At 41.7% G+C, this 27531-nt stretch overlaps 1 protein-coding gene across 10 annotated transcripts in view; it reads left to right on the top strand.

Annotated features, from left to right (window-relative positions):
* Positions 1-27531, top strand: part of KMT2C (lysine methyltransferase 2C) — a 407832-nt gene that overhangs the window by 314767 nt on the left and 65534 nt on the right. For 7 of the 10 annotated variants that reach the window (XM_077491169.1, XM_077491171.1, XM_077491172.1 and 4 more), the window contains 9 exons: positions 2870-2902; positions 3009-3149; positions 11305-11443; positions 11702-11916; positions 12382-12455; positions 17067-17246; positions 19651-19764; positions 20085-22448; positions 24476-24804. In XM_077491169.1, the coding sequence (XP_077347295.1) occupies positions 2870-2902; positions 3009-3149; positions 11305-11443; positions 11702-11916; positions 12382-12455; positions 17067-17246; positions 19651-19764; positions 20085-22448; positions 24476-24804 (3589 nt within the window). The remainder of the gene's footprint in view (positions 1-2869; positions 2903-3008; positions 3150-11304; positions 11444-11701; positions 11917-12381; positions 12456-17066; positions 17247-19650; positions 19765-20084; positions 22449-24475; positions 24805-27531) is intronic. The other 3 variants (XM_077491174.1, XM_077491178.1, XM_077491177.1) reach the window with 2 other exon arrangements.

Consider the following 27531-nt stretch of genomic DNA (forward strand, 5'->3'; position numbering starts at 1 on the left):
CCCTCGTTTCTTGTACTGATGTCACAGAGGGACTGGAATTGAGTTTTAATCTATCCAACCGGCTCTCAGACATTAAAATTTAACAAGTATTTTTGTTTTGCTAAATCAATCCTAAACTTAAAAAAGTAAAATAAGCTTTGAGCTTTAACATTTGTCAGAACATGTGCCTTTTTTTTGTTAAATACGTTCTTGAAGCCATGACATGAAGCCAAGGTTCACAACCAGAAGTGAATAACTGGATCTAATACTCGCATTGGCCTTTAGTTGGAGAAAACTGGGGTTACCTCAGCTCCTGTCTCTAGATAGCCATGCCACACCATGAGCCTTGTAATGATCTCTATAAACAATCTTAATTTTAATTTCAAAAGGGTTTCACTTGCTTACATCAGTGTATGGGGACCTTACAATATTTCTGAGGTACAGTGAGTATAGAAAGTAATCACCCGCCCCCCTCCCCCCTCCTTCAATTAATCACATTTTATTGCTTTGCAGCCTGAAATGAAGACAGACACCATTTTTGTTTTATCCAGCTGTATTTACAAGTGCAACCTATAACATCCAAGTGGAAGCTATAACACCAACATGTCAGAAAAAATTCACAAAAACAGTATCACTTACATGTGGGTAAAATATTACCAGTGTAGAACAAGCCGGCCAGTTACGATACAAGCGCCGTCCTTTCGAGATGTTAACAAGTGGTGTGACGTCAACACATCACTCCTCCGCGTTTCGTCAAGTCTGCCGTCGTCCTGGGGTGCTAGACTTCTGACGAAACACATCAGAAAGGAGCGAAGTGCGTTTGTATCGTAGCCGGCCGCCTTATGTTCTACACTGGTAACATTTTACCCACATATAAGTTATACTGTTTTTATACAATAAATATTATATGGTTTTACCTATGGTGATTCTCTCCTCCCTTTCCTTTGGGCCGGTTTGATCATCATCATTTCCGGGTGAGAATTTGGATTGGTGTTGTCTGACCATCTACAAGATCATCAGCCTGATAGTGGTGTATTAAGGCTGTCTGTGGTTCGACCTGCCATTGTTTGTGGTTCTTGGAGGAAAAGGCCCTGGTGTTAGCCAATAAGCTTTAAAGCTTGTACAGCTGGTAAGCGTGCACTCTTTGTGGTGGTGGATTCACTATTGTCAGTTAAAGTGAAGTTTCACCCACATTTTTCACTCCTCACCATGCAGTACTAATGTGCATTCTTAAAATGAATTGGCAAATAATTTATTCTTCTGTTCGCTTATGCCTATATCTAAATTCACTTCCTCCTTTAGGCGCCGCTGCGCCGTACATCATTTCCGGTTTTGCATTGGCTTCTAGGCTATCTTGGTCAGCTTGGCATGGCCCTGCTCCCATAACATTTAACATTGGCGCCTATGGAAATGCTTGGTCAGCTTGGCATGACACGGCTTCAGTAACATTTTAACATTGGCGTCTATGGAAAATCTTGATCAGCTTGATATGGCAAGCTGACCAAAATTGCACTGCACATGTGCAAGATCAACAGGTGCATGCTTGGGTAACCAGCATGCACGGAATCCAGGAAAAAGGACACTGGCTTTAGATGCCCACACTGGAGATGGCCGCGCTGTGCAGGAACTTCACAAAATAAGAAAACGATGCTGCACAAATGGGAAACTAGGCATAGTTTACAGCAAACCTTTGTTACATTGCACAAGACATGAATATTCTAGGATATTTTTATCTTAAGTCATATTTCGGCCATGGACTGTTCTTTAATACTAAGTAGTCACAGAATGAAGTTACAGCAGTGTGTGTTTTGGCTTATTCACCTTCCTTCTACCTTGGAGGATTTCTACGTTTTTTTTGTTATTTTTTTTTATATTCATAACTTGAGGGACTCGTCTGTTTTTTTGGTTTTTTTTTTTTTTGTCACATGGATCACAAATGGGACTTGTTGGTATTTACTTAGTAAGAGATATTTTTTATTGTGTTATATGTTAGTTATTTAGCATGTAGCTCCTACTTACTATATTTGTTTGTATATATCTCACTTTGAGCTACGGCTGTATTTGGAGGTTAGGATTCAGCGCAGGTTTTTTTTCCTCACACATTCATACAGTAAGGCATTGAAGTGGTAATGTCATGTTATGGGGGGTGTTTTTCTGCAGCAGAGACTGGAACACTTGTCAGGATAGAAAGAAGAATAGTTGGGGCAAAATTCTTGCAGAAAACCTGCTGGCCTCTGCCAGAAAGTTGTCAATGGGAAGAAGGTTTTTCTTCCAACATGACAATGACCAAAAGCTCACAGCAAAAATTACCACATAGTGGTTGAAGGAGAAAAGAGCGAATGCACTTCCATGGTCTAGTCAGAGCTCAGACTTAAACTCCACTGAAAATCTGTGGAAAGACTGCAATCCACAAACAGTCGCCATCAAATTTAATTGAAATTTAGCAGTTCTTCAAAGAAGAGTGGGCAAATATTGCAGAGTTAGTAGAGACATATCCCAACAGACTAAAGGCTGTAATTAAAGCAATAGGTGGTTTAACAAAATACTGACACAAGGGGGTGATCCTTTTTAAAACTCAGTGATTCTGTTTTGGAATTTTTTTTCTGACATGTTGGTGTTATTAATAAGTTGAATAAATACAGCTGGATAAAACATAAAGTTGTCTTCATTTCAGACTGCCAAACAGCAAAATGTGATCATTTTCAAAAGGGGTGATTCTTTTATTTATTTTTATACCCACTCTAGATATTAAAGTACTCTTGTGTGTAGCAGCCAAGATGATTTTTCTTTTCATTTGCCCCTGGTGTTTTCACTTGTCATTAGATTTGCTTGTTTAGAATTTCCCAGTTGTAGGGTTTACCAACTGATTTTTTTTCTTCCCCTCCATCAGGTGCAATTTTGGGAAAACTGTATAAAATTCCAGGTAAATATGTCCATCCTAGGTTTACACATTAACGTCGCTCCAGATACTTTTCATTGGAATACATCTTTTAAATATATGGTTCCTGCTCTTTCTGTTGGGTTTGCAGAACTTGAAGGAAAAGAGGTTGAAGATTTATTTACTGCTGTGCTGAGTCCTGTAGCCACCCATCCGCCATCTTTGCCACAACCGCCACCACCTTCAGCTCATCCTCATCCACATACACAGCTCTTGCCTTTGCAAAACCAGGGTAAGTTTGAGTCCTGGTTCCAGCCTTTGTTCTACTTTAAAGGCTTGGTAAAGATGTTTCCCAAAATCTAGATTCACTTACGTTGCTCGCTCTCATTACTTTATTTTTTGGTTGCCTTGGCAACATGTTTTACCAGCAGCTGGGGCTAGGAAAGCATAGAGGTTCATGGTCAATTTTAATATTTTTTTTTTTATCCTTTCGAAAAAGCTTTCTTTTAAAAATATATGGCACCTTCATAATGCTTGCTAAACCTGTGCAAAGCAGTGACCGGTTTCTCTGTCCTAATACTGCTAGGGGGGAGGGATGTGTCCCACTTATGGGAGGCATTCTGCAGCATTTGTAATCTAACCTCCCTAGCCTTTTAGGTCCATTTCAAAACAGCATCTGGTTTGTGCACATGAAACTTGGGTGCCGTATTTGCTTGGCGCTTGCCATGTGTAGGCTTTATTTGGTAATTATTTTATGCTATCTTTTACATATACCTTGAGCAGCTTGTGTTTCTTAGGTCAGGCACTTCCTGGCTGCCATCATTAGAGCATCTTTGCTAAACCATGTAATAACCATACCCCTGGGTACAAATAATCATTCTAGTGGCCTCCTCTTTTTGCCCTCTGCTCATTAGTGTTGTGCAATAATTCAATTTTGTAGAATTTGATGAATAGATAAGCTCTGAAGAGGGAAAGAGGCAAACCAGAAGTGCAGTCAGGTAACTGTGTTAGCTATTTTAATTCCTAGTCTTTGGCATTCTAACATGCAGTGAAAATGGTTGATGCAGGCTGGCACCTGCTTTTTGTGAATTGGCAGCCACTTTTGTAAGTAATGCACCCACAGGTTGCCTTTAAAGCAAAAAGTAGGACCTATTCTTTAAATATATATGTTCAGTCCTAAACATATTAAATAAAATGAATAAACCGTATACTTTTCATACATAGACACGTGTGCTTGGTACATACACTTTAAGGTAGAGCCTACAATCACATCCTAACTTTTATGTTTGGAACAGTTTATGTAACAGTTTCCTAGTGAACTAGTATGCTGTTCACTCATTCGTTTTTTTTTGTTTTTTTTTAGTGCCTAAACTATGAAAGCTAAAGGTAGATTAAAATTGCCCCATGCCATTTGAGGCCCCATGGCCAGGTTAGGATTAAAAGTTACACAATGTAGAATAGTCTAATTTCCTCACAGTACTTGCATTCCTAATCTCATTCTAATTTCTTGTATACACAATGCTAGTGTCGTTTGAAAGCAGTAACAGTATGAAACTAGTTTGAGAGGCATCCAAACGATTTTCTATATGACTGTGTCTTTTCTTAGAAAAAGTTATAATACTGCTATGCAAAAAGAGATTACATCACAACCCAACATGAGAACATTGGTAGCCAGTGCATACTGCCACATTTTGAGTCTTAGCCCTTGTTCACAAAGGAGTACTAAGGTATACTCCTGCGGAGGGCCGTGTATACTTTTCCAGGTGTTCCATCCATCCCCGTGCACACAATCCCATTTATGTCAAAATTAGAAGCAGCATCTGTGTCCATGCAGCCACTGAGTCCTAAATTATATTTTTAAGACTGCCCTCACAGTGATGCACAGAACACCTAATCGAACCTAACCAAATCAGGGAGGCTCTTGCCCTACATAATTGATGGTAGGTCTGAAGACTATTGTACAATCAGATTACATATTGTATGGTCAGCCTAAGCTGCATCAACCTGCTGGAAAAGAATGCCCATGAAATCTAACTGTGCAAATGAAGGCCATAGGTTGTCACAACCATATGCTGTTATACTTATGGTCAGATTTATGATATTGAGACGTATATAAAACATTAAAAAATAAAATGGCACAAAAATCCTTCATATTTTCTATTTGCTGCACAGGATGTCTCTGATTGTTGAGACTATTGTAAATCTTTGCAACACTGGCATATGACATACATTAGTTTCTTCCTCATTCATTGAGTGACATCTGAATTTATAGAATGTTGAGTGATATAGCCATCTATGCGAGGAATAGACAATGGCATGCAAAATTGTGGGCCAGCCTAAGATAACCTTGTGGGCCAGCCTAAGATAACCCTTCTTACTCCCAGCCTCAATTTTGTGCTAGTGTGCTAGGAGTTAAAAAGCCCTTTTATTTATCACTGTTCAAAAGTCCAAATTTTCCTAGCTTTCAATCAAAAAGATTTTTACTCTGCCTATATTGTTTTCTATGTAATTTCAATCACAATTCCTACACCATTGGAGCCAGTATTTACGTAGCAGCTATCTGGATCAGCATATCCACAACACCGAGCTCTGCTTTTTAGCACTTTTCATAATGATCGCGCACTGGTTGCTTTTTTGTGGTGTGCTTTCTGTGTATAAAGCTGTGACACAGCCTTTGGCGCCCAGTAAGGCCACTCAGTCTGAAGCAGATCAGCATTTTCTCAGCCAACTTTGGAATCCATATCCAAACCCACAGTCTCCTGGCAACACCTCAGAATTAACAAGGGGGGTTTTCGACCCTTCATGCAGTATGCATTACTCTACGTTTTGAAAATTAGCCTGACGTCTTCGAGTCTTTCAGAGCTCCTACAGCTATACAGACCTTTCCATTACACCTGTTAATGTATTCCTCCATGCGTACTGGAAACACCCTATAGGGCGTGTTAGAGAACGGTTTCCCTGTGGGAGGAACTATTTTTCCACCTTTTACAAAAAAATGTTAATTAACTCACAGTGAACTAAAAGGGGGTGACGTCACTACAATTGTGCTCCATTGAGATCTACATGTCTCTCTGCTGCAGTGGAAGGTGGGACGTGTTCATGTTAATGAATTCCACTGTGTTGGCACACAGAAAGAAGCCCAAGATTTAACGAGGGGGGAGCATTGGGCTGGAGGGTAAGGAAACTATTTGGCAGGTAGGGAAAGCAATATTTTTACTGATTAGCCATTGGAATCTCCCCTTCAGTCCCAGTTTTGCTCTGGCTGATTTTGCCCTCAGGCCTAGGTTGGCAGTGACATTATTTTGCCAATCTGTGGCTAAATGGATTAGATCCCTTAAAAGGAACCTCTCCACTGCTGGGTTTAGACCTGTCCCCCTTTAATTGAGCACTCTGGCTTAAGTACTCAGATGTTGATATCCCTTTAAAGAACTTCTGACGTGCCTATCCTTTTAGGGTCGCTGTATCTCTGGATCGACTCTGGATACAGCATTTTTAAATCCCACTGCAGATTGCTTCAATGCAGGGAGGTCTTGGCTGAGCCTCACCAATTTACCTTATCCACTTTCTCGGTAGGTGCCTCTAGGCCCTAGAATCTGACTTTAAAACTGCCCTCAGGACTAAAAGTCTTGCCGTCAGCAGATCCTGCTAAGTTATTTTCCTTGGGATACATTGAAAAACTACTGTGTCTTCACTAATGGGAATGGTTGGGAGTCCTTCCTGCATCAGGAAAAGTAGTCTGGGCTCTGCACGGGACAATACTTTGAGCATTGTCTTACGCACATTGATTGTCATAGGGGAATTCACTGGTAGTCTCTGATTAGCGGCCAAGCTCATTAGAGGAGCACACCATGTCTGGATGGTCGGCAGACAGAAATGCACAAATTTCCTTCAGCAGGAACTCTCAGAAATGCTTGTGGAGACCTGACCAACTAGGGTTAGGTCTTCTTTCTTTGACGGATTCAGAGCCTATGGGAGAAGGACCTCTGGCTTCTTCCCTTGTTTAAATTTTTAATCAGGTTGTACAAATAAGTCTCCTGTTCCTTGCTCTATGAATGCTGGTGCTCTTTTGGATCTTTGAGTTCAGGAGCATTCCCAGATCTATGGCTCGATAGCTAGATTAGGCAGAATTTCTCTTAAGCAGAGTTCCTCAGTGGTTCCTCCAGGGGTATTTCTCACATACTAGAGATGATATTTTGAACTGCCTGCTTGGTACGAGATTATACTGTACCTCTCTTCCCTTGGCTACCCTTCTGGAACTGCATCTTCACAGCCTACTGCCTTTTTTTTTTTTTTTTTTTATTCTGTGGGACAATTTCTTGAGCCTTTTGTAATATAAGGGCATATCTAAGCAATCCATTTAGTTTCTGTCCATCTTGACACCATTCCTTGTTGACCACATCAAGTGGGACCTTTCTTCCCTTCATGGGTATTTATCATTTCTACTGTGTGGAGGTTATCCCCACCCCCCCCCCCCCCCCCCCCCCCCTCCCCAACAGTAATCCTTCTCTCCCTGACTTTGCGGTTTAACTTATTTCTGTGGATTTTTCAGGTCTGGTGCTCCACCTCAGCAGGTCTTGAATTCAAGCATTGGTTTTTCAGATGGTCCTTGGGATGCTGGCTTTCCCAAATCTTGTTTTGTTGGGACATCAACAGCATTGCAACTGAGTGGGCACAACGTCCCACATGCCCAACAGTCTTCCCACGTCCCTCAAAGAGAGGCGAAAGAAAGAAAATTTGATATTTTTATATTTACTATAAAATCCATTCTTTGGGGGATGGACACAGATCACATACCTCTGTGTTTATATTCATGCCCATAGTACTGCTTTGCCACAAAGTAGAGGTAGTATCCCATCCTCCTGTAGATGTTAGTTCAACAGTCTACAAATTCCTGTGTCACTCAATGAATTCCAATAAATGGATTTTATGTTAAAGCGGAGGTCCACCCTAAAGTGGACCTTCCGCTCATTGGAATCCTCCCCCCCTCCGGCGCCACAATTGGCACCTTTCAGGGGGGAGGGGGGTGCAGGTACCTGTACAGTACAGGTATTTGCACCCACTTCCGGGATAGCTCTCTGCGGAAAGGGGCGTAGATTACGCCCCTTTCCGAAAGTCCCCCGCTGCCTGCTGGGAAACACACAGATCCCAGAGGCAGCGGGTCCATCCTTATTGCGCAGCTGCTTTTGGTAACCAGAATTGTGCTGTCACTGAGTAAGAAATTAAAGAATGAAGACACTTTTTTTTTTTTTTTTTTCCTCTTGATTTGATAAATCAGCATCCATTGTGCAGTCATCAGCCACCCAATCACTTTCCATAAAGCCAATTCCACCTAAAATTTAAGTTTTCCATTTTACATAGCAGTTGGCAGGTTGAAAAGTGCTGACGACTTCTTGTATTTCTCAGCGGTTGCTAATGAGATGTGCCCATTGAAATTCCCAGTACTAGTACTTCACAACTGTTGCAGTCATTACAAATCTACCTTTCCTAAAGTGGCTTATCCATATACAGTGATCAGCATAAATGCGTACACCCCAACAGATTTGTCAGAAAACCTTTGCTTTCCTTTCAGAATCAACATTTTCTCTAGGACACTATACTACAAAATACTCCCACAAATGCAGGCCATTGATTTCAACCAAGTTTTGTTAATTTGCACACACAAAAAAGTATTTTCCTGACAAATTCATTCAAGACTATGTTGCAAACTTGAATACACCCCAAAGAAAGTCTTAGGAGCAAAGCTACATTTTAGACATCAAAATCCTAATTAACAAGAATTCAGCTACAGATGAATCTAATTATTCATTAAACGGGTGTCCCGCAGACAATTGGTTATAAAAGGGTGTTACTTAACAAAGAAAACCCCTCCCCATTTCATGCTGTCAGAAGAAAAATGTCACAAGGCCTGAGAAAGAAAATAATTTCTTTACAGAAAAAAGGTGAAGGCTACAAGATGATCAGCAAAGCTTTACTTCTCAGTCAAAATGCTGTAGCAAAAATGATACAAAAATTTAACAAGGGTGGAACTGCAACCATCTCAGAGACACCAGGCAGATTTTGTAATATACGTTCTATTATAAAACTTGCTTTCATGTTATGAGCCAAGCAAATGTTCTATAAGACTCAGTTATGTCAAAATTTTGGAAATTGTTTTTGTGTTCATTGAGATGATTAAAATCTTACTTTTCAAAAGGGGTGTACTTCTTTATACTGAGCACTGTATAACCTATCCAGTAGCACTTCTTATATTGAATTTGACAATTTGGAGTATTCACAAATAATCGTATATGCTATATCTGAGAGAATGTCTGTAGCCTTTGCAACAAAAAAAAACGGTTTAGAAAACATTTAAACACAATGAAAGAGTATTAGTCCTTATGCACACCAGACGTTTTTTCAGCTGCTCCTAGGGGCGTCTGGCTTTTTTATTTTTTTGCTGCCTCTAAACATCCCTGCATGTAGCCCATGTGTCCATGCACACATAGGCTTCTAAAGGAGTTTAGGGGCAGAAAAAAGCTTGACACCTCTAAATGCTTTTTATGCTTGTCGCATTTAGTGCTTGAGCATTAATTAATTTCTATAGCCAGAATAAATTATTCCCGCCAATTAAATGTGTTGGCGACCAAATGCTTGACGCACCAAAATGTGTTGTTTACTAGCGTCAAGAGGTTTTTCTGCCAAAATGCTGCCGCCAGGAAGAAGCATCTAGGAGAGAGAAACATTCAGTGTGCATCAGGCCTTAGAAATACATTTGTATATTGGGGTCACTTAAAGTAGAACTAAAAGTACCCACTATTATTAGATTATCCAAAAAATATAATAACTCACCCACTGAAACCTGTACTTACCATTCTGAAAAGCGTTTGCTCCCCTGAGCAACTTTTTTTTATTTTTATAGATGTAACATTTTAGATATATCATTCTGACTTGTGTATTTGCAGTAAAAGTTGACATTCTACAAACATGTAGTCTGTCATACCTGAAAGTGCTAGTTGTGTGGCTGACATTCTAATCCTCGAGCTACATACTTTGAGCCTCTGACCTGGAACAAGTATGCAGGTCAATAGGACTGGCTTTATGTATTGCCTGCTTTCTGGTTCGGTGAATTAGAAATTGTAAATGCTATATGTTCAGCACGATGACCCAACATCTAGTATTGCCCAATTGAGTTCACCAATGGCAATCCATGTATTTTTTGACAGATCTACTCTAATCTATTTGGTCTGTTATGGTATTAGATATGTAGTTTATTTAAGCAAAAGATGATCAGCAAATAAAGTCGAATTCTTGGGGATTGCAAGTCATGTTACTTCTTTCATCATCTGGATATCAAACTAGGTATCCTTTTAGTCCATATGGGTAGCAGCTCCACTTTTGTTCCCCCATATGTGTTCTAAATATTTAGTGAGTACACAGGAATGAATCTCCAATGAATACAGAGGAAACGGTCACACAGATCAAACATGAGCATGTATTTGAAATCTTGGGCCGTCTGAGTTTAATTCTGGTACTATCTTATGTGGCTGATGCCCATGTAGCCAAATCTTTATTGTTGTACATATCCTTTTCTTATGAATGGCTTTGAATCTGAGCCTGCAGAAGTTTAGACAAATGTAATTGGTACACACAGGTAGTATTTTGTGGTTCACCCAGCGAACTGAACAAAAAAAACAAAAAACCATTGAGCTTGCAAAGTGATTAGAACTCCCCACTGAGCTGTTGTGTTCTGACAGGGGCACTGCCCCACCCATGCCAGAGCACACTGGTCAGCACTTGTGGCCAATGCGGGAGGGCTGATCAGCTGCTGGTTTTCCAGCATGCCCGTTCAATAGAAGCCAGACAGGCTGCTTGTACACACTGCTGAACTGGGGAATATTTGGCCGTGTGTACCAGTCTTTAAGTTATGCACCGCCAAGCTTACAGCAGCTCTTTTAGCACAGTGGATCATAAGAGATTTTGTACAATACAAAATTATGACCAGTCTCTGAAATTCTGGTTGCACTGTGTTTCATAGGACTCTGTTTAATCCTAAAGTAAACCAGTAGTCATATCATATTAAGTAAAGTAACACCTTTTAATAGGCATCATTCAAATATTTATGTGTAGAAGGCCTGGCACACCTCAAACCAAATGATATTTCAGAATTACCAGTTTTTGGGTTGGGTGTGTATGTGCACCTCATGCCTCTGAAGGTTCTGGATTTCCAGAGATACAGCAGTGACAGAAGGGGAAAGTGCTATTGGTGTACACAGCAGACATTTTATGATGGCTGTGTTTGCTTCATATCATCTGATTACAAGTTTCCTTTCTGTTGAATTCCTAACCGTGGCCCAGTGCACTAGTTTCTGCCTATCAGTAGTTTGACCTGCTAAAATGAATATGCAATATATTCATGTTGAAGTTCTTTTTTAGCAGAAAGAAACATTGTCTTGTTTTAACTTTTTAAGGTGATGGTCTTTTTCCAAGAATGCCGATTGTGAATGGCTTGTTGCCACCCAATCCTCACTTATCACACAATCCTCTTGGCCCTGGACGTGGACTTGGCCCCTTCCCTCCCTTAACACAACCACCATTTCAAGACAACAGGTACTCTGTTTATAAAAACTTAATTTCTTTGTCATTATTTTGGAAAGAAACCATGTAGTAGGATACGGTCTTTCTCCTCTTTTTTTTCTGTTAAAATGTATCTTCATTTGTGCAGTGTTGCCAGTATTGTTATTTTATGTATGAATTTTTATTTTAATATCATTGTGACAGCTCCTGTTGGTCCTTGTTGTACAACAATTTGGAAGATGTTGGCACCATATAAATCAATAACACTAATAACCATTTATATGTAAACAGGGATAAGAACGCTGCATACCATGGCTTAGTAAACGACCCCACAAATGTGTGGCCCGCACCAGCGCCGGTTATGGAGCCAGAGGGAGACACCATGTCCAGTGCCCAAAGGAGTACACAGAAATGGGAGAAGGAAGAAGCTCTTGGAGAGATGGCAACTGTGGCCCCCGTTTTATATACCAATGTTAATTTCCCACACTTAAAGGAGGAGTTTCCAGGTAAGACAACTTGAAATAAACATTAAGGCAGGCGATGCAGTGCAAATTTGATTGCAGGATAGAAATTTTCAGGATGTGATTTTCAACACAGCCAGTGCTGATAGGGGAATCCCTCCCTCCCAGACATTGTCTTCTCCTGTGGAGGAAGCCGTACCCCCTGGGAGAAGACAATGATCATTGCTAGCGGCTAGAACAGCCACTAGCAATAATCGCAAATAAAATCTGGCAGGCTGGTTGTGGCCGTATAAGGTTCAAATCTTTGCAAGTTCCTGCTGAACCGTCTATGGCTGGCCCTAATTTCTCAATCAAAAGGGCCTAAAGGAAAAGCTGTCTTATTTTCCTGTGATTTCTGTGGAAAGCTGGAACAATCTTGCTATAGATACTTCAATCACAAGGCTGGTGTTATTCTTATATAGTCAGTTATTGCCCACAATTAGTTATGACTCAATTTTTCTTTGTGTCTAGATTGGTCTACACGAGTGAAGCAAATTGCAAAACTCTGGAGGAAAGCCAGCTCACAAGAAAGAGCCCCATATGTGGTAAGTGGATCTAAAACATCATATGCCAATAAATGGGGCTGGCAGAGAATAAAGTAACAATCACAGTGGAAGTGTCTACTAATCATGCAGCATCTATATATAATGGTAAAAGTGGATTTGCAGCATATGCTACATGGACCCTCTGTGCATACTTTATGCAAAGTAAAGATTAACCTGAAATGTAGTTACTATTAAGGTCTAATCTAACAAAATGGAAGATTTCAGGCCTTTTATGCAAACAACCCCAGAGCCGTGTGTAATTAATATTTGTATAGTAATGTGTGTGCATTTTTAGGAAATTTTGGCGATCTCTACAGAATTTCCCATTTCAAAACGAGTAACTTCCCCACATTTGTGACTTTGCATGGATTGCCATCTGTCAGACATTTTTGTGTTTAAGGCTTAAGGGAAATATTTTGTCAACTTATCGTTGCAATTTAAAGCGGTATTAAACCCAAAACCGTAATATATTAGATGTGGTGGCTGCATACGTTTTCTTTCTTTAGTCTTTCCCCGACCCCCCCCCCCCGTTTTCACTTGGCGATCTTGCCAGTAACTGACCACCTGTATTAGAGTACCACCACTGGATGAGCAAATACAGGAGGCACCTTTTGGATAGCAGAATTGTCAGTCTAGGATAGGGGGACTGTTAGCCCTTGTACACACGGTCAGAGAATCCGTCGGAATGTGTCCTATCGGACCGTTTTGTCAGATAATCCGACTGTGTGTGGTATGCATCGGACTGTTTCCTTCGGAATATCCGTCGGACCAAATTTTCCAACTTGCTGGAAATATTTTCCGACAAACTGGTCCGATCAGACATACTCCGATCATGTGTAGAGAATTCCGATCGGACAAAGTGCCACGCATGCTCAGATCAAATTCCTAGACCAAAGCTATTGGCTACTAGCCTGAATGTAGTCCCGTCGTAACGAAATAACATCATCATGTTCTGAACGATCGGATTTTCCGACAACTTCGTCCGACCCTGTGTATGCAACAGTTTCGGACAAAATCCATCGGATTTGGTTGTCGGAATCTCCGACCGTGTGTACAAGGGCTTAGATGTACTAGCAGTTTTAAATGTACTAACAAATTGAATACTCCACCTAACACTACTGTGTATATAATCCGTTATAGCAAAGTGTTTTTTTTTCCCCCCTTTGAAATAAAGGTCTTACATAAATAAGTAAAAGCTAACCCGTGTAAGCACCTCTTTAGCGTTAAATTCTTTGTCTCATCTCTAACTAATGCATTCCGCTGGGGTCATTGTTCTTTTGAAAAGCAATAGACTTGCTGGATCACCAGGTGTAAATAGAAATTAAACAAGCCTAAAAAAAAATGCTGCCATCACATCTAAGAGGCGGTAAGCTGCAATATAATGTTTGCTTTTGGGTTTAATATTGCCTTAAGCTTAGAGTTAATTTTAAAGTTTAAGTGTTAGCGTAAGATCAAAGGTTAAGGCTGAATTCCTAACAAAATGGCTAAGTACACAGTTGAAAATCTTATATGGGTATTGTTTTACAATGGAGTATAGGCACAGTGGAGCATGGCTGGGTTCACACTGCAGCAATGCGGGAACGCTGCAAATCCACTGTGGGTTCCTGCATCGCATGCCTCCCGTCGGCAGTTCACACTGCCCTATGCGAACTGCTGGGAGTGTCAGTGAAACGTTAACGACACCCCCAGATCAGTTCGCATATCGCAGTGCTATCTGCTAACTCAGACAGGAATCGGATCGCATGGTGTGAACACCCATGCGATCCGATTCTGCCACGGCCCAAAAAAAGGGTCCTGTGCGAGTTTGGGCCAGATGCGAATTCAGCCATACTATCTGTATGGCTGAACTTGCATCGCACAGAGATCGTATGTGATTTGCAGTGCAAATCACATCCGATCTCATCACCGCAGCAGTGTGAACCCAGCCTATAGGTACTGTTCCCCTACAATGAAAGAGAAGTATCACACTTGACAAAGTCATCTCTCTACAATCTGAAACTGTCAGCATGTTAATTTTTGGCACAGGTACCAGTATTAGGAGCCAATCAGGCTCTGCTTTATATGGATATTCTGAAAGGAGGAAAGGGAGAGTGATGTACATTAGAGGTCGACCGATATGGGTTTTTCTCTGGCCGATGCCAATATTTAGAAATCATGGCGGCCGATAGCCGATATATGATGCCGATTTTATTTTATTTATTTATTTTTAATCCCCCTTGATCTAACACACCTTTCCCACTGGGGCGTTTTTTAAGGCGCTTTTGGGCTAAAAATAGCGCCTGTAAAGTGCCTGCAAAATGGCTCCCCTGCAGTCTGTGTGAAAGACAGAGTGCTTTCACACTGAGGCGATGCGCTGGCAGGATCTTAAAAAAAAAAGTCCTGCAAGCAGCACGTTTGGAGTGGTGTATACCGCTCCTCCACCACTCCTGCCCATTGATATGAATGGGCACCACTGCCGAAGCGAATGCAGTGCGATGGGCGCATTTAACCTCTTCCTTGGCCGCTAGCTGGGTTATATGTGCCCCACTAGCAGCCAAATAGCACCGCTAAAATGATGGTAAAGAGCCGCTAAAACTTGCGTTTTACCATCAACGTCTGCCCGCTCCAGTGTGAAAGCAGTCTTCATAAGTGATACAGTAAATTTCTTACACTTAAAGCGGAGGTCCACCCTAAAATGGACCTTCCGCTCATCGGATTCCTCCCCCCCTCCGGCGCCACAATTGGCACCTTTCAGGGGGGAGGGGGGTGCAGTTACCTGGATAATCCAGGTAACTGCACCCACTTCCGGGCTAGCTCTCTGCGGAAAGGGGCGTACATTACGCCCCTTTCCGCAAGTGCCCGCCCCCTTCCGCAAGTGCCCCGCTGCCTGCTGGGAAACACACAGATCCCAGAGGCAGCGGGGACCGTCCTCATTGCGCAGCGCGGCTCGCGCATGCTCAGTAGGGAACCTGGAAATTAAGCCGAAAGGCTCCATTTCCTGATTCCCATACCCAAGATGGCGCCGGCGGCAGCACTCGAGTGTCGATCTAGAGATCGGCTTCGGGTGCCGACATCGCGGGCGCGCTGGACAGGTAAGTGTCACTATTTTAAAAGTCAGCAGCTGCAGTATTTGTAGCTGCTGGCTTTTAAAAAAAAAAAAAAAAAAAAAACGCGGAGTCCCGGCGGACTCCCGCTTTAAACATTTATTAAACAAAACAAACCTCCAATCAGTTTACTTGTATGTATGATCTAGATAAAAGTAAAAAAAAACCTATATATTAAATAAAAACGGGTAGTCAAAACTTTTGGACAAAAAAAAAAAAAAATGGGCTAACTTTACTGTTTTTATTTTATTTTTATTTTTTAAATGGTGTATTTTTTTTTTCCCAAAAAAATGCATTTGAAAGACCTCTGTGCAAATGCCGTGTGACATAAAATATTGCAACAACCGCTATTTTATTCCCTAGGATCTCTGCTAAAAAAATATATATAATTTTTGGGGGGTCTAAGTGATTTTCTGGCAGAAAATACAGGATTTTTACTTGTAAGCAACAAGTGTCAGAAAAGATTTAGTCTTTAAATGGTTAAACTGAGAACTTCTACACAGAGATGACTTCATTCATTCAGAAGTGTAAACATTGTATCATTTAGTTCTTTTCTTGGCAGTCTGCCCAGAGAGGAGGAAAGTGTTGCTATGACGACTCGGGCAACTCACACTGACTTCTTACAGAAGTCATTTCAAAGTCCTGCTGTAGAATCAGCTTTTTATCAACACAATCGGCCGATGCCGATTATTTAAAAAACAGCAAATATCGGCCTATATATCGGTCGACCTCTAATGTACATATCAGACTGCTTCTTATTCCCTTCACAGGATGGGGAGAGGCAAGTAATCAAGCTTCACTGCTTAAAGAGGAAGTAAAGCCTTCCTCTTTAATTGTGCCTATAGTAAGGCATACCTATAGGTACTATAAATATCTCCTAAACTTGCACCATTTAGGAGATATTTACTATATACGCTGCTGCCGACAGCCATCAGCGAATGCACACTGAAGTAACGGCCCGTTCGTGCTGTTTCTTCGGGTGCCCTGACCAAAGTGATGCCATTACGGCTCCGTCCACACCGCCGGAGCCCGCAAACCCAGAAGTAACTCCGGGAAAGATGTCAGCAGTGTGCTGGCACTGCTGCAGGGCATCCTTCCAAGGTATTTCATAATGAGCTAATGCGATGCATACTAGCTCATTATGCCTTTGTCTTGCATGGATTTTTTTTTTGGGGGGGGGGGTGGAGGTTTGGAGATTTGCAACCTCTTTAAATGCAGTAAAAAAAAAAAAAAGGACACCAAACTAGCTAATGTGGATTGAGAACTGGACTCGTTAAAGGGAAATACAAATTCTTTTGCCTGGTAAAAATGAAATGGTTACCTGGAGTTCATTTTTATGGTTTACTGAAAGATCCAAAGGTTAGGTTAGAAGCTGCTAAATCTACAATATTTTGCAGTTACTGCTTTCAAAAAGGCAAAGCATTCAGGAGACCTTAGGCCAAGTATATTTACATTTTTTTCAACTTGCAATTGACCCTTTCGATTTTATTTGCCTTGTAACCATATTGGTACTTATTCTTGTTTTAAGCAAAAAGCCAGGGATAACCGTGCCGCACTGCGAATCAACAAAGTGCAAATGTCAAATGACTCGTTAAAGCGCCAACAGCATGAGATCATCGACCAAAGCACCCGAATTGATTCCGATCCATTCAAAGATCCCTTAAGGCAGAGAGAATCTGAGCATGAAGTGGAGTGGAAGTATAGACAGGTACAGGCTTTCTTTTTTTGGTCTGTGTATGAAAGTGGTGAAGAACAAGTTTGATTGGATAATTACAATGTACAGTTTTTTTAGTCACTTGTATAGTGTTTTGATTCTTGTAAGAGCAGCATTCTTATTCTCAGAATATTATTCTTTGCACAGTGTACAGCATGAAATCACACTGCTAATAATTTAAAAATAGTTATTTAGGTTGAAACCTACTCCCCCAAAAAACTGCTTTTTGAATCAGATGTTTCCTGCAGTTTGTTCGCCTTTGGACCAAATAGGGTTTTAGAGGAACATAGTGCAGTATGAATGAATTTGCCTACTTCTGCAGATTTCTCCCACTTCCAAAGACTAGTTTGATAAAGGAAATCAGCCTTAGCAGTTGTTAGAAATAAATGCACGTTGATGTCTCTGTAAGCATGCTCATTCTAATTATCTGGTACAGCGATCAAGTAAAAACGTAAAGGCTGCATCAGTAATGAGCATGTACCAGTAACAACTCAAATATTGCAAATGTATTTAAAGGGTAACTCCACTTTTGTGGGGGGGGTAGCAAATCAAACAATATAGCATATGCAATTGCGACACAAGTCATATTGTAATTGAATGCTATTAAAAATTACCTTTCCTTTTCAATCTGCAGCTCTGTAATTTTCTGTAAATGCAATATGGTTACCTAGAGATGTTCTGTACGCAGAATGTATACAGAACACCCCCCAGAAACCTAATTTCCTGCTTATTGATTTTCCCGAAGTCTACACTAAGATGCAAGTAATATTTCAGGCATCCCCTGCAACATTGTCATTTTTGGTGAGATACTCCCAGTAGGAAATCGCATCTCATTAGAGCCCTGCAGGTGCAGCAGCTGATTGATAATTATGAAACCACTCCGATTAGATTAATTTACCACAGGGACACACAAACGGAGATTTCTTCTGAATAACAAAAGGTAGGAATCTGCAACAAAGTTTGTTAAAATCCTTGCAATGTACATTGATCACCCAGAGGGCAATGTTTTTTTTTTCTCAACAAAAGTGGAGTTACTCTTTAAGCTTCCCTTCAAACTGAGAATGTCTTGTTTTTAAGGAATCAGACATTACCAGTGAAATGCAAGAAATGTAAGGTGCCCACATATAGTATATGTTCAGCTTTTTCCAGCTTGTTTTTATTTTTATTTTATTTGAAAACCTCCCAACCACAAGCTGTATACTGCATCCTGGACATTCTTGTAAGGCCGCAGAAGAGTAGTATGGCATAATAGTGCGCCAATGCATGCCAAATCTTTTGTTCAGATAGTGAAAGGCCCTGGATGCAGAGTGCTCCTTTTGGACCAGCACCTGGTCTACACACACACCCACCTACCTCTGAAGGGACTTTAAAGTGGTTGTAAACCTCAGACATGAAATATGAAAAAAGATGCATCCCTCTATAGTGTGTACTTGTCGCAATTAAAAGATTGAAGTGTAATTTCTGTTTGCTGCTTTGTTCCTCTATCAGCATAAATAACTTGGTCAAGTTTTCCTGACACCAAGAGAAAAAAGTTGACAGGAGGGTTCTTCAGCTGATTGACAGCCTCAGCCCTGTTCCTGTGAGCTGTGTGATGGGGGCGTGTCCCTTCCCTCCGATCGGCTCTCAGAGCTCTCCTCACTGAGCTCTGCAGACTGTAACTTCAGCTCTCTGCCCCCTTTTTTCTGAACTCTCAGACCAGCTTTAAATATTCAGCACTTTAATCAGATGTAGAGAACAGAAGGCTACAGATAGACAGGTACAGCTTATGTAGAAGTATTCGTTTCATCTTTGTGTATCACCTGAGATCAGTCACTTCATTGGGTATATGGAAAGGTTTACAACCACTTTAACTTACTTTTCGGTACAGGAATGAGTTTAATTTTGAAAGATCCGAGATGTTGCATTCTGGCATTACTGCCATCATCATTACAGGTGTGTGCTTGACAGTCTGTGAGCAGGCAAGCACAACTTATTAAAGCAGGCAGGAAAATAGCAGAAAAATAACCACACTTTTGGAATTAATATTCATCAGTTTAAAAGCAACACTAGCTGAGTTAAAGTGTTACTAAACCCAGGACCCTGCATTCACTATATCTGGTCTCCCACATTACACAAAATATGGAAATGCAATAGTTTTATTAAATATACCTTAAATATCTTTTCTCATCAGTAGTTAGAGCAGTCTTGTGACTTTTATCAATGTCTGGTTAAAGCTTGTAGGAGAAGTTTTCATTCTCCCCTGATTGTCCTATGAGGATGCAGGACCCCTGACCCTCTGTTTGGACAGTGCTGATCGGCCATGTGCTGATGACATGCACTGTCCCAAGAAAATAAATAAATAAATAAATAAAACTCTAGCAATACACACCAAACTGAGCATGTGTAGCTTGTCCCCTAGCCTCTGTACTATCCGGAGATGGTTTGGGGACTCTGGAAGAAGGGGAGGATCAGAGAAGACAGGATCAAACAGCCTTTTTACACAATGCAGAGGATTAACCCCTTAGGTTCCACAGTGAGTATAACAAGCATGCTTTACTGCATATACAGACTGCTTTTACTGTTGTGGGTTTAGTAACACTTTAAAAAAAATCCCTTAAGCTGGCCATACATTATCCAATTTTCTTCAGTTTCCTTTCAATTTACCTTCAACTATGTTGTGCAATGGCCTGCCTGATTGCATCAAATTGAAAGTATTTAGGTTTGACCTCATATTATATGGTTTTGGTAAATCTAAAGGAAAATTGTACAAGTAAAGTGTATAATGTATGGCCAGCCTTAGTAACCCCAGTGTGTAAATCCGCAGTGTAATGATTTCTCTTTTTAATATTGCAGCAAATGCGTCAGAAAAGCAAACAGCAGGCGAAGATCGAAGCGACTCAAAAACTTGAGCAAGTAAAAAATGAGCAACAACAGCAGCAGTTTGGCTCCCACCATCATTTAAGTCAGTCAGGAAGTGATACTCCAAACAGTGGCAATCAGAGCCCTTTAACGCCTCAGAACAGTGGCAATATGTCCCCAGTTCAGCAGACCTTTAATAAAGATGCATTTACTAAACAGACATTGTCTGGAACACCTACATCATTCTCGGATGATGTTTTTCTGAAACCGCAAGCTCCACCTCCCACACCCACTAGAACACACTTGCAGGATCCCCTCCAGTCTTCTCAACCACATTCACCCCAGATGTTTTCTCCTGGATCTTCAAACTCTAGACCATCGTCTCCCTTTGATCCTTATGCAAAAATGGTAGGGACACCAAGACCTCCACCTGCTAGTCAAAATTTTCACAGAAAGAACTGTGGGTCACCCATGGATATTTGTCTTCCTAGACACATACCTGGGAGTGAGTCCTCTGATGCCAGACCATCTCCCATAAGGGACTCTTGTTCATCCCCTTCCAGCACTGATCCCTCATTAAAGATGGGAGATGTTCAAAAGAACATAGTCCCAGCTGATCCCTTTTCTAAGCCATTAGGCCTTTCAAGATTGTCTCACAACACAGATCAGATGATAGATGGTTCGCTGGGTCCAGTAAACACTGACTCTTTTACAAAGCATTCTTCAAGATCTGAAATGTATCAAAGACCACAAATACCAACAAAAGTTGATCCCTATTCAAGACCTCCTCTAACCCCTACATCAGGTGTTTCACCCGGCAGCCCTGCACCTTTTAAAACTCCTCTGCGCCCACCTCAGTCGCCACAAGAATCTTACAATTTACTACCCACAACACCACGACGTATTTCTACAGACCCATATGAAAGACATGTTTTGACTCCAAGACCTGCTGAAACTTTTTCACATGATCCTTATAATCAACCGCCTCATGGTAATCGTACAATGAATGAACCATTTGCAAATCCCCCTAGACTAATGCGACAGCATAGTGACCCTCAGTCAGCCTCTTTGTCACGCTCAAATGTCCAGGATCCATATGCTCAGCCACCAGGAACTCCACGTCCAGCAAATAACCCATATTTAAAATCACCAACTGCCTCAAGACCTACAGCAGTGGACCCTTATCTTCAACAACCCCCTACTCCAAGACCACCTGTGCAAGCAATGGATCCATATAGTCAGCCTCCTTCTACTCCCAGGCCAGTTATGGGAGATGTATTTGTTCAGCCACCTATGAATAAGAGACACCATGATTCCTTTTCAGCTTCACCTATAAGGAATAGCATGGATCCATACTCGCAGCAACCAGGAACACCAAGACCAGCGCCTTCAGATTCATATGTGCAACTGTCTAATACACCAAGGCCTGTGCCTTTAGATCCTTATTCACAGCCGCCTGCAACTCCAAGGCCAGTTTCATCAGATATCTATGCTCAGTCACCTGGAACTCCAAGGCCAGTACCTTCAGATCCATATGCCCAGCCACCTGCAACTCCAAGACCATCCCCATTAGATCCATACTCTCAACCACCTGGAACTCCCCGACCAGCTCCTTCAGATCTGTATGGACAACCACCAGCAACTCCAAGGCCAGTCCCCTCAGATCAGTACTCTCAGCCACCTGCAACCCCAAGGCCATTGTCCTCAGATTCATATGCTTTGCCACCTGGAACCCCAAGGCCAATGCCTTTAGACCCCTATTCCCAACCTCCTAGTACCCCACAGCCAGTACTTGCAGACCCTTATTCTCAGCCCCCTGGAACACCAAGACCTCTTCCCACAGACTCCTATTCTCAACCTAATCGAACTCCCAGGCATGTCTTTTCTGACCCTTATGCTCAGCCACCAAGAACTCCAATGCCCAGTGGACCTGAAAACTTTAATCGTTCCTCAGTGGTTCGTTCAGTGTTGATATCCAACCAAGAGTCATATCTGCAGAATACACAAAGCAGGGGAGCCCCTTTTAGCAGAATATCTGAGGGAAACTCCCAAAATTCCCGACTAACAGGCCCAAGCCCAGTAGACTTGTTTAGTCATACGTCATCTGGCCCTAACCAGGAACCTTATGATCAGCCTCCAGGGACACCTCATATACAGACAGGGGAAGGATTTGGGGATCCCCATGATATCGGTGATCAGCAAAGAACTTTTACAGAGGAATCATTTAGTGGATCTTCCAATATTGCAGCAAGCCCTCAAGGTCAGCAGTTTGGTAATATGCCACAATTGCCTGGCTTAGCAGATGCTCAGAATTCATTAAACCTACCTATGGCAGAATCTGAAGAAAAAGCAAGACAGGTACGTGCATCTTTCTTTACGCCATTATAATTTAAACTTTGTTACAATATGAGATCTTTTTTTATATACATTTTCAGGTTTCATGTGTTTGGTTGAAACCCCACATTTTTATTGCTATATATTTATAGTATAAGTTGTTTAGGTAATGTCACCTTATTTAGCATAATGAACTAGTGTTCTAGAGCAACTCACTCAGGGTTTCAGTCCTTTACGTGATGAGCTAAAAGTGATATTAAAGTGGTTGTAAACCCTCCCCCACAACTTTGTCCCATGTAAATCAGCATAAAAAAACATAATGAACACTGCTTGTAAATATCTCCTTACTTGCTTAGTATTGTTGTAATCCTTGTTGTGTAGAATGAAGTCACTGAGCATGCCCAGATCTCCCCTGATTTAAGGCACACTCTGTCTTATCTATCTGTTATCAGGACTTCCTACAGCACAACACTGAACTCTGCTAATCACTCAGAGCTTCCTCCTACACACTGTGACCTCACACACAGTCTAAACTGCAGCCATTACTGCAGTCTTATCAGCTGAAGCTGATAAGTCTGGCAAAGGGAAACATTAGACATCAGCACAAGTAAATACTATGAAATAAACAAGTAAGCTATGAACAGGGAAGCAGGGTGGCCATAGAAATGTTGGATTGAGAAGGAGGCTTGGTTAACAGTACAGGAAGTGCTCAATGTAAGGGCGGAAATACACTCCACTGTGGACTCAGAAAACAATACTTAAGATGGCGCTGCCTAACCCCTGGTTTCTTTAACCAGCAAGTAATGTGCAATTTGGGCTGGATTACAGTGGCGATAGTCTGATAATGACTTATTATAATAGACTAAATGAAAATAAGTATCAGAGTGGGAGAGTTTACTTCCTCTTTAAAGTGGTTGTAAACCCCATTCATGAAATCTGACCTAGGCACATATATCTGCAGCATTTACTTCTCTCTCCGCAGCTCTAAGTCCCATGTCTTCTGCTGCTCTGTTCCTCTGTTATCAGCAGAGTCACTTCTGACAAGTTTTCAGACACGGGAGATAACCGCAGCTCGAAATTTGTGTCGGGAAGAAAGCGTAGAGATAGATAAGCAGAGATCTCGTCTGTCCACAGCGCAGCTCTGTGTGTTCCGTCTTTCCTCTGCCTATGCTTATGGGGGGGGGGTGTGGTGCCTTTCCTCCAATCAGCTCACACACAGTATATGCCTAGACTCCACACACACTGCTGAATGAAAAAACAAGATTTGTAACATGATCTGCACTTTCTAAGAAGTCTAGAACGCTGAAGACAGCTGAAATACATGTAAAACTTATGTAGGGAAATTTGTTTCATTCCTGTGCATCATCTGAGGCTATTCACTTCACTGAGTATAGGAGAGGGTTTACAACCACTTCAGAGTCTGTTTTTGATAAATTAAAAATAGATGTTATACTTGCCTGCTCTGTGCAAGGATATTGCACAGAGCAGTGGCTTACCTTTTCTTTTTTGGTCCTCCACTGATGCTGTCCGCTCTTCCCCAAGCACCTTCTCAGCAAGGTATGTGCTAAGGGGGGAACCCGTGAGCTCGTCAGGCTGTATGCGTCCATAGACAAATACACTGCTCTCTCTTCACAGGTTTTTACTGACAGAAGCAGGAGCCAATGACTCCCACTGCTTTCAGACTCCCGGACACAGCGGTGGATCATCAGGGGACTCAAGTGTTTAGGAATGGGGGGGGGGGGGGTGGGGGTGTTGAAAGTTTTTTTTTTTTACTTAATTGCAGAGAATGCATTAAGATGAAAAAACTTTTTGTTTAGAAAAAGTTTACGAAAAGTTTTGGTCATTGTATATTTATCTTGGTAGTTGTAGGGCACCAGGCTACTCTTTTTATACAGTCTTCCAAAAGTGATATTTTTCAGTCGTCTATGTGATAGACCACATCAGTAACAAAGAAAAAAACGTTGAGCATAGTTTTGGGATGCATTGTGTATATGTTAATAGTAATGAAAACATGGTGTTTTTTTAACCTATTATTCTAAATCCTTTTACAGCGTCAAAAATTGAGGGAGATGCTACTAAGACAGCAGCAAACCAAGAATGCCGTTCGACATGAGAAGGTGTTGGATCCATTGCAGATGACTCAAGGCGCGCACCCCACCCAGTGGCAGCAAGAAAGTCCACATAGGCAACATGAGATCTTTAACAGACCTCCACCTCCTTATCCTGGAAATATAAGAGCCTCAATTGGTCATAATGGGAACCCACGATTTTCTGCTTTACCCAAAGAGCAGCGTACTGCATTCCTTGGTAACGCGCAGTTTAACAGACCGCCGTTCACTGGAGATATTAACATTGCTATGAGACCACCTCCTGGACACAGGTACACTTACATTTTGTTCTTTGCTTTAAAGATGTACTAATGTATGAGATGTACTTAACAATACCCTGTAGAGAAATCCATCCTTTAAAATGGAATTAAACAGAAAACAAAATTTTGTATTTTGCAGCCTACCATTTCTTAATTGACGTTAGTTATTGGCTTGGGCGTGTTTGGATCGAACTCGCAGGAAGCAGTCACTGCACACCGCCAATCATAGGCAGTGAGGCATTTCCCGACCTACAGCTGCACATACACACGCTGTCTATGATTGGCTGTGTGCAGTGCCGGCTTCCTGGCAGGGGTTGATCTGAACACGCCCAAGACCATCACTAATTGTGGTAGCTGCATTTGTTTTCTTTTTCGGCTTTTTTATTTTATTTATTTATAGGCACCAGTATAAGACTTTACATGCACGTGAACTTTAATGGCATCCCAGTCTTCATACGTAGGGTTCAATATTGAGTTGGCCCACCCTTTGCAACTATAACAGCTTCAACTCTTCTGGGAAGTCTGTCCACAAGGTTTAGCAATGTGTCTATGGGAATGTTTGACTATTCTTCCATAAGCGAATTTGTGAGGTCAGGTACTGATGTTGGACGAGAAGTCCTGGCTCACAGTCTCTGCTCTAATTCATCCGTAGGGTGTTCTATTGGGTTAAAGTCAGGACTCTGTCCAGGCCAGTCAAATCCCTCCACCTCAAAACTGCTCATCCATGTCTTTATGAACTGATCAGCAGGTGTTGGTGGACATCGAGTCCGTGATGCCCACTGATCGGCTCCCACATGTGCATATTCACAGCGGGAGCCAGGTGGCGCACATTCGCGCCCGCTACTCGGAAGTGTAGGCTCACGTGTATATATATGCGCCGCCCTGTAGCGGTAAAAATGCTATAGGGCGGTCGCAAAAGTCCTTTACTTGTTGCTACACCCGGAAAGGAATCTGGCAGAGTTAACAAAATAGTAGAGAGTAGGCACGCTCTTTAATTTCTGTTTTGAGACTAATGTTTTTTAAATATTATTTTCATGAAAGTTAAGGAAAGGGGTGCAAGAAATTTTTTACAAAACAAGGATTAGGCAACTCTAAAATTGGTTTAATAAAGTGAAAAGCACTTAGCCCAATCCACTTGCTGAGCAAGTACAATATTAGAGTAACTGGCTTTCATTGCAATTTTATCTAGATTTTCTTGCCCCTTAAGAGGGCACTTGCATAATTAGCACAGCCATTTAGAGACACTGAAGGGTGTGCTGAATGGCAGTTATTATACTCCTGCCAGCACCCCCTTAATGCCATTTCTAAATATATCTATTTCCATCTGATAAGGTTTTGCAACACCAAAAGCAGCATATTAAACACAATGGAATTTCAGTTTAATAGACACCAAATATATTCCTCTTCTTATTTTTCTTGAGAGATCTAATGTATTTTATTAGCATACGTGACTTAGTAGCATGTTGTGACCCATCTTGATTTCATCCAACTTTCTCTGATTTATGTGTTAATCTGAAGGTGTTCTAGTGAAGGTTTTATAAAAATGTCACCTTCGTTGGTTGCCCACCACAGACATTAGATTTAAACATGACCATCCCATTACCAAATTGCGCTTTTTTGGGAAAATGAGGGTGGCACTCAGTAAGTTCCTCCCAACCTTCACTTTACACATGGTCAACATAACCTATACATACTACTAAATTATTGGGTTAAACAGATAATGTACACAAGTATTTAAAGCAGAGGTCCACCCTAAAGTGGACCTTCCGCTCATCGGAAACCCTCACCCCCTCCGGTGCCACAATCGGCACCTTTCAGGGGGGAGGGGGGTGCAGTTGCCTGGATAATCCAGGTAACTGCACCCACTTCCGGGATAGCTCTCTGCGGAAAGGGGCGTAACGTACGCCCCTTTCCGCAAGTGCCCGCCCCTTCCCGCAAGTGCCCCGCTGCCTGCTGGGAAACACACAGATCCCAGAGGCAGCGGGGAGCGTCCTTATTGCGCAGCGCGATTCGCGCATGCGCAGTAGGGAACCGGGAAATGAAGCCGAAAGGCTCCATTTCCTGATTCCCATACCCAAGATGGTGGCGGCAGGACCCGACCGGCGACCTAGAGATCGGCTTCGAGTGCCGACATCGCGGGCGCGCTGGACAGGTAACTGTCACTATTTTAAAAGTCAGCAGCTGCAGTATTTGTAGCTGCTGGCTTTTAAAAAAAAAAAAAATGCGGAGTCCCGGTGGACTCCCGCTTTAAGATCCATTTGAGATGTGTTTACTATTTATTTGTCATGCCAGTTAAAATTAAGCACTCTTCTTAAACTAATGCATGCTTCTTTGATAGAGGGTAACTTGTAGGAAAAAAAAGTAAGCTGCCATTGTCTGCAGTGTTAGTTGCCTAGCATTCAATTCAAATGCTTCTTGCTTTAAAATGTTAAATTGCTAACCCCGATCAGTTACTTGGGTATGCAGGTCTAACTTTAATCTGACTGACCTGCGTATTTGATCAAGACCATTCCCTTAGAAAGTATGATATTAAAACCAGAGGAGAACAGGAAGGCATATAGCCAACTCTCATTTTAAACTCAAGCTAAATCTGGGGGGGGGGGGGGGGGGTTGGATAAAGCGTGTGTGTTGGAACCTCTGCCAATAACTTGTTTTTGATTTACTACTTGTGTCCTGATTTGGTAGATCTCTGTTTACTTCTTGTCTATTTGAACCTTTGTCAGGATTGTATTGATCTAT

Source organism: Lithobates pipiens, unplaced genomic scaffold (genome assembly GCF_037356315.1).
Source record: "Lithobates pipiens isolate NorthernLeopardFrog02 unplaced genomic scaffold, aLitPip1_a1.2 Scaffold_19, whole genome shotgun sequence".
Lineage (NCBI taxonomy): Eukaryota > Metazoa > Chordata > Amphibia > Anura > Ranidae > Lithobates > Lithobates pipiens.